Below are 18,543 nucleotides of genomic sequence, written 5' to 3'. Positions count from 1 at the left end.
GTTTTCGAAAAATTTCTCTAAGAAATTAATTATTTTGAGTAAAAATAATATGAATGTATTAATAAGAACTCTCACTGGACAATGGAAACTTATCAAACATATGGCCCAACTTAGCTTATGCCCAAAAAGTGTTTACAGATTTTGTCACATTAAGGAACCGCAGCACTTAATTTGTGGCTGTAGTTAACTTATACATAAACGATATATCTCTTTTGAAAAATATACTTTATATTCTGAGGAGTTAAAAAAACATAGCTACCAAAAGCATCTTAAAATTCCTATCATTGATAGGAATTAGCAACGAACGTTAAAAAAAAATCAATAATAATAATACTTAAAACTAATATAGAGTTAAATTAAGTATATTTCTGTTAAAATTATACTTGTTAATTTATGAAAATAATATAAGACATAAAACAAAAATTGTGACATTCCCTTTTCTTTGCTTGAACCCATTAAATAATAAATTTATCTACAATACAATATAATAAATGTATGTTGGCAACATTAAGTACATTTAAAAAAAACTAGCTAAAATAAAGGTTTGAAAATGCCTTAAATGGCGAAACCAATTAGATATTCTAACAATTTTATTGTGGAAGAGTACAATTGTTTTTTATGCAACTTAGAATAGCAAACAAGCTGACGGCAGACCTGATGAAAAATGGTAATTGTCGACTATAAATACGAATAGTTGGCATCCAAAAAACTTGGTGTGTTTAATAGAGCGAAGCATTACTTCACGCCAGATCAGCGATTAATGCTCTACAAGTCGCAAATCCGGCCCCATATGGAGTATTGTTGTCACTTATGGACGGGAGCACCTAGATACCAGCTTGAACCCTTCGACTTAGTGCAACGACGAGCTATGAGAACTGTCGATGATCCCAGGCTTGCAAGCGATATCAAACCCTTAAGTCTTAGGACAGATTTTACCTCACTCTGCGTGTTCTACCGCTTGTACAATGGATTGTGCTCAGAAGAATTATTCAATATGATGCTTACAGCCACTTTCTATTATCGTACGGCTCGCCATTGACAGGGAGTTCACCTTCATATCCTACAGTCTAAATGGTCGCGTACAACGCAGATTCAGAGATGTTTTCTCTCACGAACACTCAGCTTATGGAATGAGCTCCCTGCCGAGGTTTTCTCAAGAGGCTACAGAATGGGGTTCTTCAAAAGCGGGGTATTGAGGTTTCTTTAGGGTCGGCAACGTGCTCGTAATATCTCTGGTACTGCAGGCGTTCATAGGCTACGGTAACCAATTACCATCAGGTGGGCCGTATGCTTGTTTGCCACCTCAGTGGTATAAAAAAAAAGAATAGAACCATAACAGAAAAAGTTCGCCCATGATACCCCACATTGCCATTCCCATGGACTAAGGTGTTATGTTTCTGTACCAACTTTTCTAATGTCAATATTTGTAAAGTAAGTTTAGCTTTTTATGATTAATAAAAGCAATATTTGGGTACAGAAGAATTCGTGACAATTATATTTCAAGCGTACTAATGTAACTGGCGGTGTTTTAAAGAAGGTGTTTTAAATAGATAATTAAAATAATTTCATTATTTAAGTACAATAAATAATATGGAAGGTCTATTTTATTTCATTGACCAATTATTATGTCATAAAAATTAGGTATCTCTCTCTCTCGTCCAAATGAAATCGTTGAAGCGAAGCTATATTGCGGGCGGCACTAACGAGAATTTCACAATGATGGACTCCGAGAGCCTCCTTAACTTTTATAATAACATGAATGTTTATCCAGTAATTTAGAATGAAGTAGCAATTTTTAATAAGATAGACGAGTATAATTAAATGCAATTTATCAATAAACAGCTGTAATCTACAGCTTTGCTTGCACGTAAACAAAATATGTATAATATGATATGCTCAACGTGTGGAAACTTCATTTAAATTCATTCAACAATTTAAGCGTGATTGTGTAACAAATGTCTAAACATTCGAGTATCTGTATGTACTACATTTTTATAGATATAACATTATTTATGTATAGATATAATGTTAATTATATTAAGTTTATAATTTAACAGTTTCATTATATTTTGATACAAAGTTTTGCATACCATTGAATATGGTGAAACATATTGAATATTAAAAAAGAAGTTGTATCATCTTATTATGTAATTATGTTTCTGGCAAATAAATTATTATTATTTAATAAAATTATTTATTGACAATATAATAGTGCAACAGGGACACCACTATACTGTAGTCATAAAAAAAATGCGAATGATAATCATGTACTGTAGGTACAGTGAATAAATGACTCATAATGTATACACCGTATGATTCATTTAAAGTTAAATTTATCATTATAATACCACAATTAAAGATTAATTGCAATATAATAGTATAAATACTAGTAAACTGAACACTCTTGGCTTATTGTTAAAAATAAGTTATCAAGACGTTTCCCATTACGCCATAGTCTATCTACAGATAACTTGTGTATATACCTTATCACATACAATAGGTACTCTCTGATAGTCGGTTGTTGGTTGATAAACGAATGGTCAATAGTATTATGACTGGCACTGTAATGTGTGTATAATGACGTCGCTGTTCACTCGGATAGTCGTGCTATACATTGTGGGCCATTTGTTGCTCCAAGCTAGCGCTGCGCCGTTGTCATGGCACGACTTCATGCAAATATTTAGAAATCCGTGGAAGGACTTCATAGATTCGTTCCCACATATTAGACAAGAGGAAAATACGAAAGCCAATGCGTCGTCTGATGATAATACTGATGAATATAAAGTTATGCAAAGAATGATAAAAACTCCACAAAATAAAATAGATTGTAAATATGGACTTAAAAGGGATCTAAAAGGAATCTGCAGACAAATATATGAGTGACAACGTGTGCTTTGAGTTGTGAACTTTTTGGAAATCAACTTTTTCGGCAACATCATCAAAATGGATACAAGGATTGTATTGATTGTAATTGTGTTAATGTTACACGTAAGTTTGGAAGTGCAACACAACATTTTTAACTTTCGTGAAAAGTTAAAACTAGCGGCACTGACCAATGAGGAAAAAAAGACTGGTCAAGTCATAAGAGTACCAGTACTACAATGCCCTGACGGCCAGCGATATGATCGCCTTGGAAACTGTAGAGATAAATTTTAATGGTGAGTTATATTTGAAAATTAAAATCTTAAAAACACTATTGCAGACAATAATTTTCTTTTGTATTCCGACGATAGACATTCTTATATTTGTGAATGTGATTACAATTCGAGTACGGAGAATATTTGTGTAGATTAATATTAGATTATTATTGAGTAGGTAGTTAGATAATTATTTAAAATAATTCATTAATTATTGTTTATTTATTTATTTAGTTTAATTAATGAATTATTTTAATAATGTTACCTCCAGAAAACCCATATTTACCGACTTTGTAGTTTATAAACTATACTTATATAACATATCCTGTGGCTTTTTTTAGCTTTGTTTCATAAATTATCAGATTCTCACCTCTCAGGTATTTATTATAGGTACTTATAGAAACTAAACAACTTAAACCTCAATGCCACTGCTTAATTACATATACATAATAATATTCTTGAAATGGTAGTGTAAATAGATTTGATTTAAATTTGATAAATTAACCATAGACCAAATTAATATATACAATATTTAATATCATAGTAATACGAGCGTAGACGCCGCATATCGCTAGTAGATAATATTACCTCTAGATATAAATTATCTATGTACGATTAGATTCATATATAGTATTTCAGTTTTCAAGCATATCATACCGCCCGATCCTTTTTGATCGTGAATTCGATCCCCGTACAATATTTTTTTTTGTACGACTTAGAATGGTAAACAAGCTGATAGCTCACCTGATGGAAAGTGGTAACCGTTACCTATAGACATGAGCAGTACCATGGACACAACAGAGTATACTGTTTCGCCCCCCCCCCCCTCCCTATGTCGCCATTCCTGAGGACTTAGGTTTTATTCCTCTGTACCCTGTAAATTCACTGGCATATCTCACCTTTCAAACCGAAATCTGTATTTCGGCTTTGTTTATTATGTTAGCATGGCTGTCATGCTAACATAACAGCTGCACGATAGAAACACGAATAGGACAGAGGTGCCCAAGCAAACGACGTTTGTACAAAGATCCCTCTAGTTTTTTTGCATTCATGAGTATGTTTGTTTGTATTATTTGGGATATTTTACAGATATAATATGTATGTATTTACAAAAACAGGTATTATTTTTTTAACTATCAAACTATTTAGTAACCACAGCACAGACTCTGCTTAATTTTATACTAGATGACACTATATAATATCTTCAGTAATATTTATTATTTTATTTATTTAGATAAATAATAATAATATCTATTCATAAAATTGAACAACTGGAAGAGCTATAAATGAAAATAATGAAAACGTTGAATATTTCAGTATGTAACTTCAATGAGAAATACTACTTCACAAATGAAAATAAATCTCATATATGCCATTGCCTATTTTAGTATTAAATATGTATAAAGGAGTCTTAAATTGAATGTTTTTTTTTATGTGACTATAACAGCACCACTATGCTGTTATAGTCACATACAGCACTACAACTCGTATATAGAACAGCGATTCCTAAAGTGGGTACCGCGGAATCTAGGGGTTCCGTAAAAACGTCACCAGAGTTCCGCGAAAGTATTTATACAGTGAAACAATTTCATTCTTCACATTAAAAATTAAAGGAAACTATAAAGTGCTATACTTTTAAAATATTTCTAATAAAGGCTTTTGTTTTTATTTAAAATACAGTATTTTTGATTTATAATCATTTGATATGGATTTCCGTAAAATAAAAGGTATTTAATGGACTTTCTGTTATCTTAAAAATTTAGGAACCTCTGACATAGAGTAAAGCTCTTCCTGCTCCTCTCGCTGGAGTTAATCGTGATGAAAATATATCTGTTTAAAAAAAGAACACACATGTGGCACTTGCACGCATGTCTCATTTGTTTATTATTATATTATGAGACGTAAAGCGAGGCGTTATCTGCTCAGTCGTTTTTTGCCCTTTCATCGGAACATATAATATATCATCTAATACAAAACGTTATAATCATTATTAAAATAAATTTTCTTAAAATAAGACAATATTACTTCAGTCAATAAGTTGCTTCAATTAAAAAAACTTCACATATATTGAATTTTTTTTTTTTTGTTTTAGTTATAAACTAAATTAAAAGTATTGCTTTGTTTGACTCAATAAGATATGTTTCTTCGTATTCTATAATTCATTCAACTCTTTATTCTCTAATAATATATATTTTCTTTAAATAATTCCTTGACATAATAAACGTATGCGTTTTTTTTTTATTTTAAGATTAAATACAATGTTAATAAAATAGTGAAAATTTAGATACTTTTTATTGTAAGTATGTATATATGAAATCTCAAATAATCTTACCAGTGCCTACATATGAATCCAAAAAATATAACGACATCTAATTTTTTTCTATATCTAGATTTACATTATTTATGCTTAGTATTAATTAAATTAAAGATTATTTAACTTTAAAATATTTAATGATTTGGAAATTAAAAATATTATACTTCTTTGCTATATATATATATAAAATATATAAAATTAAATAAATTGATCTCAGGTTTAGAAAACTAAGTGTGAAAACGAGATTTCTTGGTTTAAAATACAATGTTTTTGATATAATGTATATAATACTTAAGCTAATATTACCTTGAAATTTCGAGAAAAATTTTTATTTGAAGAAATCTTTTTTATCTTTTTTATCCGTGTACCTACATCTTTTCTATTTTACACTCACACGGGTATCACCCATGTGTATATATACCTACAACCTGTGGTGGTTCATATTGCTAATGCAATCTTATTAATGTAATAAAATTGTAAACATATGGTAGATATTTGAGAAAAATTAAGTTAAATCGTGATGCTATAGTCATTTCAGTATATTATTTAGTTACTAAACTTGTATACAGAAACATACCTAGATCATAGATTTTTAAAATGGGTAACAGCATCCCCTTGGGAGTGTTTAAGACTTAGGGGGACAGTAGAATACTTAGAGCACATTATCATTTAAATATAATTGTAACAATAACTGTTTTGAATTCGCGACAAATGGTAAGTAAAATTAAGATGAAGACTCTAGAAAAAAAATATTGGCGTAGTAGGCGATGGGTGAAATAAAGTTGAGAAACTATAATTTAATCTAGATTATTAGAGTATAAAAGGAGAACTTACCACCATATGTGGTTGTCTTCTACTCAATCGTAGATATATAAGGTATATTCACTAATTTAAATTCAGCTAATCTGAGTTATAGCAATAACACTATTCAAGAATTCGTTTATAGTCAATATAAATAAAATTATTGTTTTTCAGATTATTCAGTATACTTAGTGTCAATGAAGCAAGACAAAAATGATCCGTGGATTGAAGACCTTCAAGATTGTAAATTAGGTTCAGAGTTCTATTTAATTTTAGAAATCAAATTTTGAATACTATGTGAGCTTAATTTAAAAACATTTGGTAAAATTGTGTAAAAAATTGATAATTTAAAGAAGAGTTCAGACTTTAATAGTATTACCTGATAACAATGTATCGTTTATAATAACCTTTTTGGCTTATTAGATTGTCTCTAAAAGGCCAATATGTTATCTAGAGAATTGCCGCAATCACTAAAACGCATTTGTGGACATTCAGTCACATAAATATATCAAGTCGGGCGTGACGAGTGAGATCGTTGTATCGTAGTTACTAAAATGAAGTTTGCTTTAACCGTTCTGTTCTGTTTACTAATAACATTCCAATTTAAAGCAGCACTTGGCGGAACTGTGCTTAATTTCTTTGAAAAAGCCCATGAAAGAGCTCATGAAAGGGCTGAAGAGGCGAGAGATAATATTAGAAATTTATTTCATTTAGATAATCATGTAACGGAGACAACAACCGATAACAATAAAAATCAAATTCCAGCTGGTGAAACAGTTATTAACAGGAATAGCGCAGTTACTACGCAGTATACTAATAAACAAACTGAAGGTGCTATAATTTTTCCAACAGAAGAATCAAACAGTGTTTCTAATAACACTGATACAACAACAACGGAAAAGGATGGAAGAGAAAACTTTACTGGAGGCTGCGAGCCTGGATATGAACGTACAACAGATGGCAGGTGTATGCCTACATTTTGATTAAATATAACTAAAAATACGACAAATAAAACATGCGAGCAACAATATATAAACGACATGTAAAAAATTGTATGTGTATTTTTACTATGTGTGTAGATAATTAAGTCAAATTGAGCATATAAAACTTTTTTAACAATCATTTAAATTTATAATTTTATGTATGGTATACCAACCTTAGTGTTTATTTTACATAATTGTAATTAACGGATTGCATTGTAATTGCATTTTTTCTGGAAAAAATACTTGAATAATATTTGTTAAATAAAACAAAATGATATAATGTTATCTTTATTTCATTCATTATTATTTACCTAACGAAAAAATAATCGTTTTGTAAGTTTGTACTTTAAACTCTGTTTATAACAATAATTTTGGAAGTCTTACCTGACTATTGTACAGGTAGCTCTATATTTTTATAACAAAGGATTTTTTAAGTATGAAAAATATTATTAATATTAAAATGTGTTTATTTATTACTTTAATAGCTTATCCAATTATAATAAAACTTGGCATATGTTTAATATATATTAAGTAATTTTTTCAATGACACACAGTTTTAATAAAATTTTATAAAAAAAATAAATTCAATGTTAAAAATGTTCTATTCTACGATATGTTACATATTTTTTGCAAAATAGAATAAAAATGAAGTCACAACGTCAGGTTTAATAGTAATGTAGTTTTACACAAAGTTAAGTTTTTATCAATAAAACATGAACTGCATATTAATTACTATACTTATCAATAAAAAAATTACTATGACTCATGGAGTGACAGGCAAAAATTGCTTGGAATATTTCGTGGTTATATTATTTTCTAAAGTATTAATTATAATATGCCTATAGCATACTATGTCCATGATTGAAACTGTTCTAGTAGTATATATTTTTATTGATATTAAATTGTGGATTATACTACAAAGAAACAGTGGCTTGTGTCATTGTTTCGCGTAGCTGTGAGACTTTAAAAACTTGCAAGTAATTAATGTTCGCTTATGTGTTCCATAATTGAGCTCATCCAATATACGAGTATGTATATTTGTATTGGTTTCAATTCTTAAGACTCAATAGTTTTGCAGCGCGTTGATTGATCAGTCAGGATGTTTCAGTTAGAGATGTTACAGGCGTTAACCTCCTTTTTTTTTAAAACGTGTCAGTCGTCTGGAGTTACTGGTGCAACTTGAAATATATGAGGTGGTATTTTTACTGTATTGCTTGATTTATTATTATTTGAAGGGGCAACTCCATCAGTCGTTAACATATATTTGTTACTTGTTGCAGAACCAAAAATTTTATTTAATGTTTCAACATTGACAGTAATGGTCTGATCCGTAGTTTTTGGAACACCACCCGACTCGTATCTTATGTCAATCTGTTTCTCATTTGTGGCAGTTGTTAATCTTTCATTACTGTGTTGATCATTATTGTCATATGGGTCTCTGTATTCTTGTACTTTTAGTCCTTGATTGTCCAGAGGTGGTGTTTGTCGGTCCGATGGTAAGCCTCGATGACCCGGAGGTGAATCTTGGTGACCTGGAGGTGAACCTCGGTGACCTGGAGGTGAACCTCGGTGACCTGGAGGTGAACCTCGGTGACCTGGAGGTAGTTCTCGATAATTTGGAGGTTGCCGATGGTAATATGAAGGTGGTCCTCGGTGATCTGGGGGTAATCCTCGATGGTTTGGGGGTGGTCCTCGGTAGTCTGAGGGTGTTTCTGGGTAATCTGGAGGAGGTCCATGGTGATCAGGAGACGGCCCTTTATTGAAAATGCCTCTGGGAGGTCCACCATGTCTAACATCCGGTTGAATATTATTCCACCATCCTCTTCTATAAGGTGGGCTAGGATACTGCGGTGAGCGTTTATCTATAAAAACAAAATAATGTCGACTGTGATTAATTTGCATATACTTTTTTTTTTGTAGTTTAAAAATAGGTTAGTTAAAAACAAATAATTAGTAATTTTACAGAGTTAAATTTTGCAGCGGTAGGAATAAATTAAAAGGAAAACAAACATTTAAATCCAAAATATATGATTCATATCATGTTTTAATTTAAATTTTATATATATCGCTAATATTTATTGAACATAGATAAAGTGCTCCTCCCATTCCTCTACAAATTATAAATGGTACAAATAAATAATACTATTCATTTATATTAATTATTATTACTTATAAAATAATAATAATAAGAATTGAAGAGTTATAAACGTTTTTCATTATCCGAGCTTGACATGCGTGTAGTGTAGAGAAAATAATGATTAATAATTTTGAATGAATTTCTACCATATGCCACTCTGCCGTATATAAACCTAACACTCGTATAACGTACTCACGTATTGACTAGTAATGCAATCATAAAAACGAAATAAGAAACTAGTATGTGTTTTGTAGATATGTACATGTATCAGGTCTGAAAAAACATCACATGTTTGTTATATTTATTTCAGTAAGTGGTCTTTTAAAACATTATTTGGATTAAAATGAATATTTTTTCATTTAATTTTTGTACAAAAGAATGTATTAAACTATTAGTTTTAATTAGTAACATTTGAACCATTAAAGTATCAAGATGTAATTTATCAATAAATTTATTTTTACATTTTTTATATTGATAAGATATATATATATATTTATTTCAAAATGTTTGTTTTATGTCATTTTAGAAAAGATAATTATTATAAATACTTACATTATCGATACCTATTGTGAATTACATCATTATTTATCTTTATCTTAGTGTTAAAGAATAACCAATTATTGCATGTCTCTTCATTAAACTGTATGTTTAAATGGTATCTAAGAACTAATAAATACAGAAAGCGTGTCATTTATTCCTTATTTTCAAGTTAATATAAGATAAATAGTTTTAACTCTCTATAATCTACAAGTAAGGTAATCTATAAATGTGTGTTTAATACGAATAATTTAAAATGTATTCGACAACAACTTTGACATTTGACTGCTTATTTTGTTTACCCTATCATCTTGCGGCACCGCCTACGTCTAACGTTCCGTAAATTTCCGTACGTATTTTTATCGAATTACTTACCTAAATTTATAATATTATACTAACTTTTACCCGGGGCTTAATATCATAACCGCATATATTGGTTGACTGAGACAAAAAGTAGCCTATGTTCGTCTCCATCTCACATACTATGCGTAGAGAAAATTTCATTATGTCAACAATTATCTGAGCCTGGTTAATAAAATAAAAAAAATATACAGTGTATTAACTTAGGACATGACCCATACACATATGCACCAAATTTCATTTAAATCGGGTCAGCAGTAAGATTTTTAGTAAGTTTATTACGTCTAAATAAATAAACATAATGACCACAGTTTATTTAAATGCTTGTTGAACTACAATAAAATTATTTTTATAATATGAAAATTATATTCCAATAATAAATATTGTATAATTGAAAACATTTCTAAGTGGGCTTGATTAATTGCTTAATTACTTGAATCTGCAACATCTGCCTACACTATCCTGATTCTCTTATCAGATGAGCTAAATTTTACTAAATGCCTGTTTCATACTCAAAATTAATATATTTGATTAAAAAAATACTCATTTTAGACATTAGTTATTATCTAAGTATTATAATAAATATCTTAAAATAATTAGGCAAAATAATAGCGACTGAAACAAATTTTATAACAATGATCTTTATTTTAAAAAAAGTATAATACTTAGAAAATACAAAATATTTCAGTAGATACTTATAAGCATAACTATTGTTAGTTATTTAGTGTAGTTATTATTATGAATAGATCTAATAATAATAATATTACTTATTACTTAATAGTCTGGCGTCACGGGAATTACTTGCAATAATTGTGGCATCGAAGGACTCATAATAATTTGTGGATAATCTTGATTGATATCTGTCAGAGGTACGCCGGCTTGTCTATATTCTGGTGACAGTCGGTTACCTTCTGGACGATTTAAGAATTCATATTCTCTTGCAACAGAATTATAGTTGATTTGATTTTTATTTAATGCATCAGTTGAGTTATAATCAACATTTGTCAACATTTCAGCTTCCATATCGTATTTGAAATTAGTATTCTGAAACTTATCATTTTCTATAGACGTTTTGTGGTATTTGGGGGATGGTGGCCAATACTGTCCATTATTGAGGATACTACCAGATCTATGTGGTAGTAAATCTTTGTCTTTAATATCTTGCGGTATTTGTTGGTAATCATAATATGAATACAGTGAAGTCGGCGATGAAAGAGGAAAATGTGGACGAAATGGATAACCGTAGTGTGTGTGGAATGGTAGAGGAGGAGGAGGTCTATAATAAAAGTGGGGTGGAGGCGGTAGTAGTGGTCGTCCGTAATATGAATATGGTGGGAGTGGAGGTGGATACCAATATGACGGAGGATACGGAGGCAGTCCTTTAGAACTATTTGACTCATGCCTACCTTGATAATAGAGTTGATCATATAAAAGCGGTGGCGGCGGTGGTGGAACCGGCGGTGGTCTTCTATAATAATTTAATTGTTGTCCATTTCTTTCTCGATATTGGGAGTCAAATAATTGCTTGACATATGGTGGTGGTGGCAGACCAAGGTGAAGAGCAGGAGCCAATGGTGAGCCATGTGGAGGAGGAGGTAGTGGTGGTCGTGGTGGCGGCCAATACTCGTGAGGTAATTGAGGGAGTGGAAGTGATGGTAAGGGAACTGACGGTGGAGATGGCTGTTCAGGTCTTTCCTCATGAGATGAAAGGATTGGAGGTGAGAGCGAATTATCGTATTCATTATAAGTATTTCCATTAGATGTATTCGAGAACTCTTGAGGAGAGTTATTTAACGTGTCGTCGCCTGAACGAGTGGACCATTTACCTCGAACTTCGACTAAAGTATTATTACCCTTATTATAGATTAATACAAAATCGTTCTTTCTTTGTTGGCTCGACTGTGAGTCCAGTTTTTCTTCCACAACGTTTCCGTTTGGATTCTGTTGTTGAGATTGACTTTCTTGCCACCAATTGGTTTGCGGTGATCGTATTTCTGATAAGCAAAGAAGAAATCATAATATTTTTTTCTGTATAGATAACTTTAATTTATTTTTTGTTTTATTTATTTGTAAACTTTGATGACTTTTCTAAATAATTTTTTTGGAACTAAGTTCGACGTAATTACAGATATACTCGTATTGTACCTTACGTATATATGTACGTGCAAAATATCTAATTTACAAATCGTCATGTAATTGCGTCGTGTTAAGTCCCGAAAATAACATTAAATACAAATAAAATTTAGTTCGTTATATAACATACATTATTACAGGTATATTCGTAAATAAAAAAACAGGTCGAGTCGAGCCGAGTCTCAAAAACGGGTCAAGTTTTTATCAGCTAATTGTCAAATTAGCCGACTCTTTTTTTGTTAGTGTTACTATATATACTTACGCTCGCGACATATCTTGTCGTATTTATATTTAATTTTAAGTTTTTACAAATTAAAAAGATTTAAAAATTATAAGATAAAATAAATATAAAAGTTATAAAGAAATTACAATTTGTCACAGAAAATTTTATTAAAAAAATCACCCGCTTTGTATGGAGACACTATCTATATAATTTAAAATAAAAACATACATATTTATGAAACTGGACAACCTTATTATCCTTAGATATGTTACCTATTGAAAAGTTATTTATTTTCATTAATACAAATTCAATTTGGTTTTTTATACCCTTTCTATTATAATATGTATTTATGCAATATTAATTAATAAACATAGTATTTACCTCTTATATTTCCATACACAGGCACACAAAATGAATTTAATGTAATAATATATGTTCCACAAATTATTACTAACGAACACTTATGTAACATATTGTTCATAATCCAAATTTATCAATTCGGCTTATAAGGTAGCTCTTATTCGCTGGTTGTGTACATAATGATTGAAGATGCTTCTCTAATTCTCGAAACCATAAAAAAGGATCCGGTTTCCTATATTATTATCATTAGACCTGTTATTTAATAAGTTTATTTATATTTACGTCAGATCGGTCAATAGCATTTTTTGTGTTCAATGTTAAGCGGCTTCGCAAAGTACTGTGTAGGCATGTCATATTATAATATGAATGCACCTAGTTATGCTTTGTGTTCAAGTATTTTATTAAGAGATGACAATAGAATTGTAACACCGCCCGATTATTGATATTTGATAGCAACTGAGGGATGAGGTAAGTGAGGATGTATTTAATTTAGTTGACTAGAATATAATCATGACGGTTTCTAGAGAATTATTGTGGAGGTCGACTTAATCACCTATCAGGTGCTAGGCCCCTTGCTAGCAGCGTACTCTATATTAAAAGTTGCTAGTAAAATGCCATTTAGAATCCTATCACTAACAATCCTCTTCTATCTTCCTATAAGAATATAAGAAATCATGTAAGGTATGCCATGATATAGTGCAATGCACGTTCGTGTAAATACTATATAGGAGACCGAAGTTTTAATCCCAACAAAATCAATTGAGAAAATGAACTTTCTAAATTTATATAATTTTCAAAGTTTGTAGAATAACAATTTTATTCGTTCTTTGATTTCTCACAATCTTAGTTTATACTACTATATACATACTACTTTAATTATTTATTATTAAAATTAAATTTATTATAATTAGGAATTGTAACACCTTACCACAAAAAAAAAAATTAAAACTATCTAAACAGAGTTTAACATCACTGCAAGTAATTAAATATTGTTTGGTGGGTAAAATAATATTTACTTGTAATTTTATGTACCAAAATCTATAAACTTATAACAAATATTACTCCTTTAATTTTTTTCTATGACGAATTAACATCATAAGAAGGTGAAATTTAATTAATTAGATCACTTCTATGTATATAGATCTTACATCAGTGAATAAAATATAATGGATTTAGTTGCAAATTATTTAGTTTTTTGTAATAGGGTAATTGGTTTTTCCTTTAAGAAAAAAAGCATATTCTATTTTCAAAAGTCGGTAGCACACTTGTAATTCTTCCGATGTTGCGGGTGCTCAGGCGTGGCGGTAGTCACTTACCATCAGATAAACTTGTTCGTTTGCCCGTGAACAATAAAGAGTTTTTATTTATTTAATCAATATTCATTCTCTTTTGTACGACCGATGGTTAACTGTACAGAATTATATAAGATATTATGTCCAACGTGTATACAAATAATTTAATATGTTCATGCCATTTAATAAATAAATGTAATTTTAGATAAACTAGTAAGTAGTTAGACTCTTTAATTTTTACTTAGCCCCTTCTCTTTATTTAGGTAGTTAAGTGGACTTTGATTAAAAATTATCTAAATAAAAATATATATTATATACGAGTATATTAAAATTAAATCTACAATATGACAGTCGGTATACAAAAGCTGTTATACACTTTAGTCCTATCATTTTGTGAAATCTTTGATAATTTGCTCAAAGTAGTTCATTTATACTTTTTATTGTTTTAAAAAATACACTAATTTAAATACACTATAGGGACTTAACGCGATGAATATACTAATAACAGATAAAGAATACCTACATACCTGCTTCTTTTTTGCCGATTTTTCGATTAAATCATATTTGTTTTTGCCACTCGCACTGACAGTTGCAGCTTAAAGCGAATTTACTTTGAACGTTGCGGGTCATGGCTCTTCGGTTACACTTGCTTAGCCTTAAAATACGTAAAGTAGCAACAGCCAACATCAATCGAAATGTTAAAGTACCTTTAAGAGCACAAGTGAGAGAAACTCATCCAAGAAATTAATGAAAAAATATATTTTAGATGTACCTTACAGATGCAAGCGGAAAAAATGGCGGCACGAGTATTGATTTACAAAAGAGTTTAAATTTTTATAGTTAACGAAGCAACAACGAGAGTGATGAAAGAGCATGATAGAACATAAAGTAGAAAAACAGAAAATGTATGTTTAATCTACATTTAGGGCAAAAGAAAAAGCGTGATGAAGTAAGGTGTAATAACAACAATCAACAGGTTGGCTTTCGTTTAATTTTATTTCATTCCAAGAACAAACTGATAAGTTTATGTTTTCACAATTCACAACCTGATTCAAAATATCTTTTTTAATAGTAATACACTGATAAATAAATATATTAATGTTTTAATAACTTATTATCATCCCACTGTTGGGCATAGATTTCTCTTCATGAAAGTACGAAACAACTATATGAAACCTTTCATAATTATTAAATTTGCTGCTATGTTATCTAAGTATAATTTCTTAATATACATTGCGAGCATAAAATACATAATTATATTATACTTAGCTATAAATAACTTAATTTAAAGTCAACTTAGCAATAGACATATCAATTTAAAAATGTGTTCACGACGTATAAACAGATTAAAATAAGTTATTGGAATTTAATGGCATATTCAATGAACTTGCCTCGTCCAAACTTTTAAATGGCATCTTTGTAATTACCGATTATATTATTTATTAACAATTTATATTTTTGTTACTTTTGTAGATTTTTTTTTCATTTAAAGTACTTTTGATTAAAAAAAATTGTTGTGGTACTAGATGTAAATAAAATAATACATAATATTGTTTAGATAACTCATTATCACTTTAAATTACGCAGAGAATATTCATAGATATCTTCTAAATTTTCCTTAAGACTACAACATTAGATGCTTCAGAAAGCGTAGTAAGGTATTTTTAGGGTCTACATTGCACACGTAGCACAACATGCATTGTTACAGTAACTGTTTATCATCAGACGGGCCATATATCACCTTTTTTATATAAAGAAAACAAGGTATACAAAAACAATTTAAAATCAAACTTACAAAAGTAATTTATTATTTAGACAACCTCAATGGCATAGCAGGTTCGATTTCTACACAACACTAATAATTGTATTCATGAGTATTTTTCTATGTACAATATGCATTTATTTAAGAAAAAAAAAAATTATCAATTGTCCCTATTGTACAAACTCTACTTCGTTTGGAACTAGGTGGCTTTGTGAAATATATCCAGATGTATACATTTATTATTTATTTAAAAGTCAATATTTATTCGAACATGAGATCTAAATCACGGTCGGTTCAGGTAAAGTGAAATGTGAAAGCCACTTACCTAATACTGAAAGCGGCGACAATCTCATTCCGGGCGACAAATTGAGAACACCTTCCTGTGGCTGGAGGCTCCAACGCGGTCGCACTCACTGGTAAATAGCTATTTATTGTGGTATAGAACGGGACACCTGTCCCTATACAGGGGAATGTGGGTAAAATGGATCTATTTTAGGTGTTGTTTCCAACAATAAATTAATTCTTAGTGATGAATAAAACACATTGAGAACAATTAAAAAATCTGAAGTATATCTATTTTTACTTTTATCTTGACAATTATTATAATAAATAACATTTCTTATGAAGTATAATAATTAAATTAAAAGTGTTTATAGATAATTTTACTTCAAATATAGTTAGTTAATTATACATAAAAAATATAAATAAAAAGATTGTGTTCTATAAAAAAAAACCGATCGACTAATTGGGACAAAACCAGTTATTTTGATATAAAAACTAAAGTACTAAAACGATTTTGATGAAATTACTATAGGACCAATCTGTGGGTGTGGGTGTGTGTGTATTTTTCCAAATTAGTTTAGAGCTGACGGAGTTATGATGTAACAAATACAAAATTCAAAATTCGATCGATTTGAGAACCTCCTTTTTTTGAAGTCGGTTGAAAATAAAATTTGATATCGGTATTAATTTATGAAAGTTTTTTAGTTAATTGAGCAATGAATATATCTATAAAACTAATGAACGTACCTGAAAAGTATGGCTTTTGAAATTTATTAGTTCTAGTCTAGTAAATTAAAGTATTAACCTTTTTCACGCTAGGATTTTAATATTGTATTTCTCTGATTTGATTTGATTTTCACGAATAACATAAAAACCAAAGAAACGCAGTCAACTTTTCCTTTCTAATCTCCTGTTTCCAATGTCTGCTACCCTGGTCTACCCTTGACATTATAAGAGCCTCCTTAGTACTAAATATCGGACATCTGACATGGGACAAATTATTCACTTAAGCTGTGGCCACACTATATAAACTGTTTTCAGCTCACGGTTTAATTTACCAGAGGGAGACTTTGTACAAAAGTCGTTTGCATGGGTACCTCTGTCCCATTCATGTTTCAACCGTGAAGCAGTTATGTTTGCGTGGCTGTGTTTCGGTTTGAAGGGTGGGATATGGCGTGAATTTACTGGGTACAGAGGAATAACACCTGAGTCCTCAAGAATGGCAACGCATGGGGGGTATCATGGGCAAAACAGTATACTCTGTTTTTTCCATGATACTGCTCATGTCTATAGGCGACGGTTACCACTTTCCATCAGATGGGCCATCAGCTTGTTTACCATTCTAAGTTGTATTAAAAAAAAAAATTACTTGGCTTTATTGGATGATTCCACTACAAATATTATAAGCAAAATTGTTAACTAATTAAATCCTTTTACCCACATTTTACGTGTTAGTTGTATTGAATATAAATAAAAAGTTAACTATAGGTATTCTGTACTCAAATTATAAACTTTTAAATTACAATATTCAATAGATAAAGGACAATGGTATGATTAAAACCATATCATATCTAATAATATATTATATTAAATAAATGTTATGTTTAATAAGTTGCTAGGTCATTATCAGTATTGTGGTTGTTATGTATACATTATACAACTACAGATTACTTTTGTACTTTTATACTCTTTTTGAAGCTACCTACAATTAAATTGAATCAACATTCTACTTTGAAAATAAATGGTACTGAAAAAAAAATTAACTCCTTTTTATGGTATTCTTTTAAACATTTTATAGGTTATATATACGTTGATCAATATTAAGCATTAATATTTTATATAAATTTTATCATAATTAGTTCGGCCGTTTTACACGAAACGCTAACACACATACTAACAAGCTGGCTAATACAATAAACAGACAAATACTATATACATACAAATACATAGATAAATTTTTGGAAATCATCATTTTAAGTTCAGTAGCGTATATACTATATGCTTAAGAATTTCATTTGCTAGGTCTTAAATCCATAATGTTTTAGAGGCTATATCTATAGCCTCTATTTCGATGATTTTTAAGATTTAAATACGAATAACAAATAGGGATAAATTCTTGGTATGATTGTATGACACACCATTTCAATTAGCGAATGTACATATTTACAAGTTACATTAGAGTATGTACAATATTTACATGTCTTTATGTGACCGCACAACAT

The 18,543-nt window shown here is 29.9% G+C and overlaps 2 protein-coding genes across 5 annotated transcripts; one reads left to right on the top strand and one right to left on the bottom strand.

Annotated features, from left to right (window-relative positions):
* The first annotated feature begins 3,110 nt into the window (after positions 1–3,110).
* Positions 3,111–7,520, top strand: LOC113523321 (growth-blocking peptide, long form-like). The gene is made up of 2 exons (XM_026909242.3): positions 3,111–3,158; positions 6,427–7,520. The coding sequence occupies exon 2, from the start codon at positions 6,807–6,809 to the stop codon at positions 7,233–7,235; it is 429 nt and encodes a 142-aa protein (XP_026765043.2). The 5' UTR covers positions 3,111–3,158; positions 6,427–6,806; the 3' UTR covers positions 7,236–7,520.
* A 554-nt stretch (positions 7,521–8,074) lies between these two features.
* Positions 8,075–13,168, bottom strand: LOC113523512 (uncharacterized). Of its 4 annotated transcripts, none has more exons than XM_031907405.2 (3): positions 13,007–13,168; positions 11,676–12,263; positions 8,075–9,097 (listed from the first exon to the last, which is right to left on the bottom strand). In XM_031907405.2, the coding sequence occupies exons 1-3, from the start codon at positions 13,104–13,106 to the stop codon at positions 8,388–8,390; spliced, it is 1,398 nt and encodes a 465-aa protein (XP_031763265.2). In that variant the 5' UTR covers positions 13,107–13,168; the 3' UTR covers positions 8,075–8,387. The 4 variants fall into 4 exon arrangements, with proteins under 4 accessions (XP_031763265.2, XP_052751709.1, XP_031763267.2 ...); XM_052895749.1 differs by having other exon boundaries at positions 8,552–9,097; positions 11,071–12,263; XM_031907407.2 differs by having other exon boundaries at positions 8,958–9,097; positions 11,037–12,263.
* Between the last annotated feature and the right edge of the window lie 5,375 nt (positions 13,169–18,543).

Source organism: Galleria mellonella, unplaced genomic scaffold (assembly GCF_026898425.1).
Source record: "Galleria mellonella isolate WM207_F2 unplaced genomic scaffold, CSIRO_AGI_GalMel_v1 utg310, whole genome shotgun sequence".
In the NCBI taxonomy this organism is placed as follows: domain Eukaryota; kingdom Metazoa; phylum Arthropoda; class Insecta; order Lepidoptera; family Pyralidae; genus Galleria; species Galleria mellonella.
Note: the sequence above shows the minus strand (reverse complement) of the source record. Positions and strands in the feature narration are given on the sequence as shown.

Excerpts from the sequence above, each read along its gene's own strand:
- LOC113523321 (XM_026909242.3), top strand. The coding sequence starts at position 6,807 with ATGAAGTTTGCTTTAACCGTTCTGTTCTGTTTACTAATAACATTCCAA.
- LOC113523512 (XM_052895749.1), bottom strand. The coding sequence starts at position 13,106 with ATGAACAATATGTTACATAAGTGTTCGTTAGTAATAATTTGTGGAACA. Across the intron at positions 12,264-13,006 it reads TGTGTATGGAAATATAAGAG|AAATACGATCACCGCAAACC; the intron begins GTAAATACTATG and ends TTTGCTTATCAG. Across the intron at positions 9,098-11,070 it reads CGATGCCACAATTATTGCAA|ATAAACGCTCACCGCAGTAT; the intron begins GTAATTCCCGTG and ends TTGTTTTTATAG.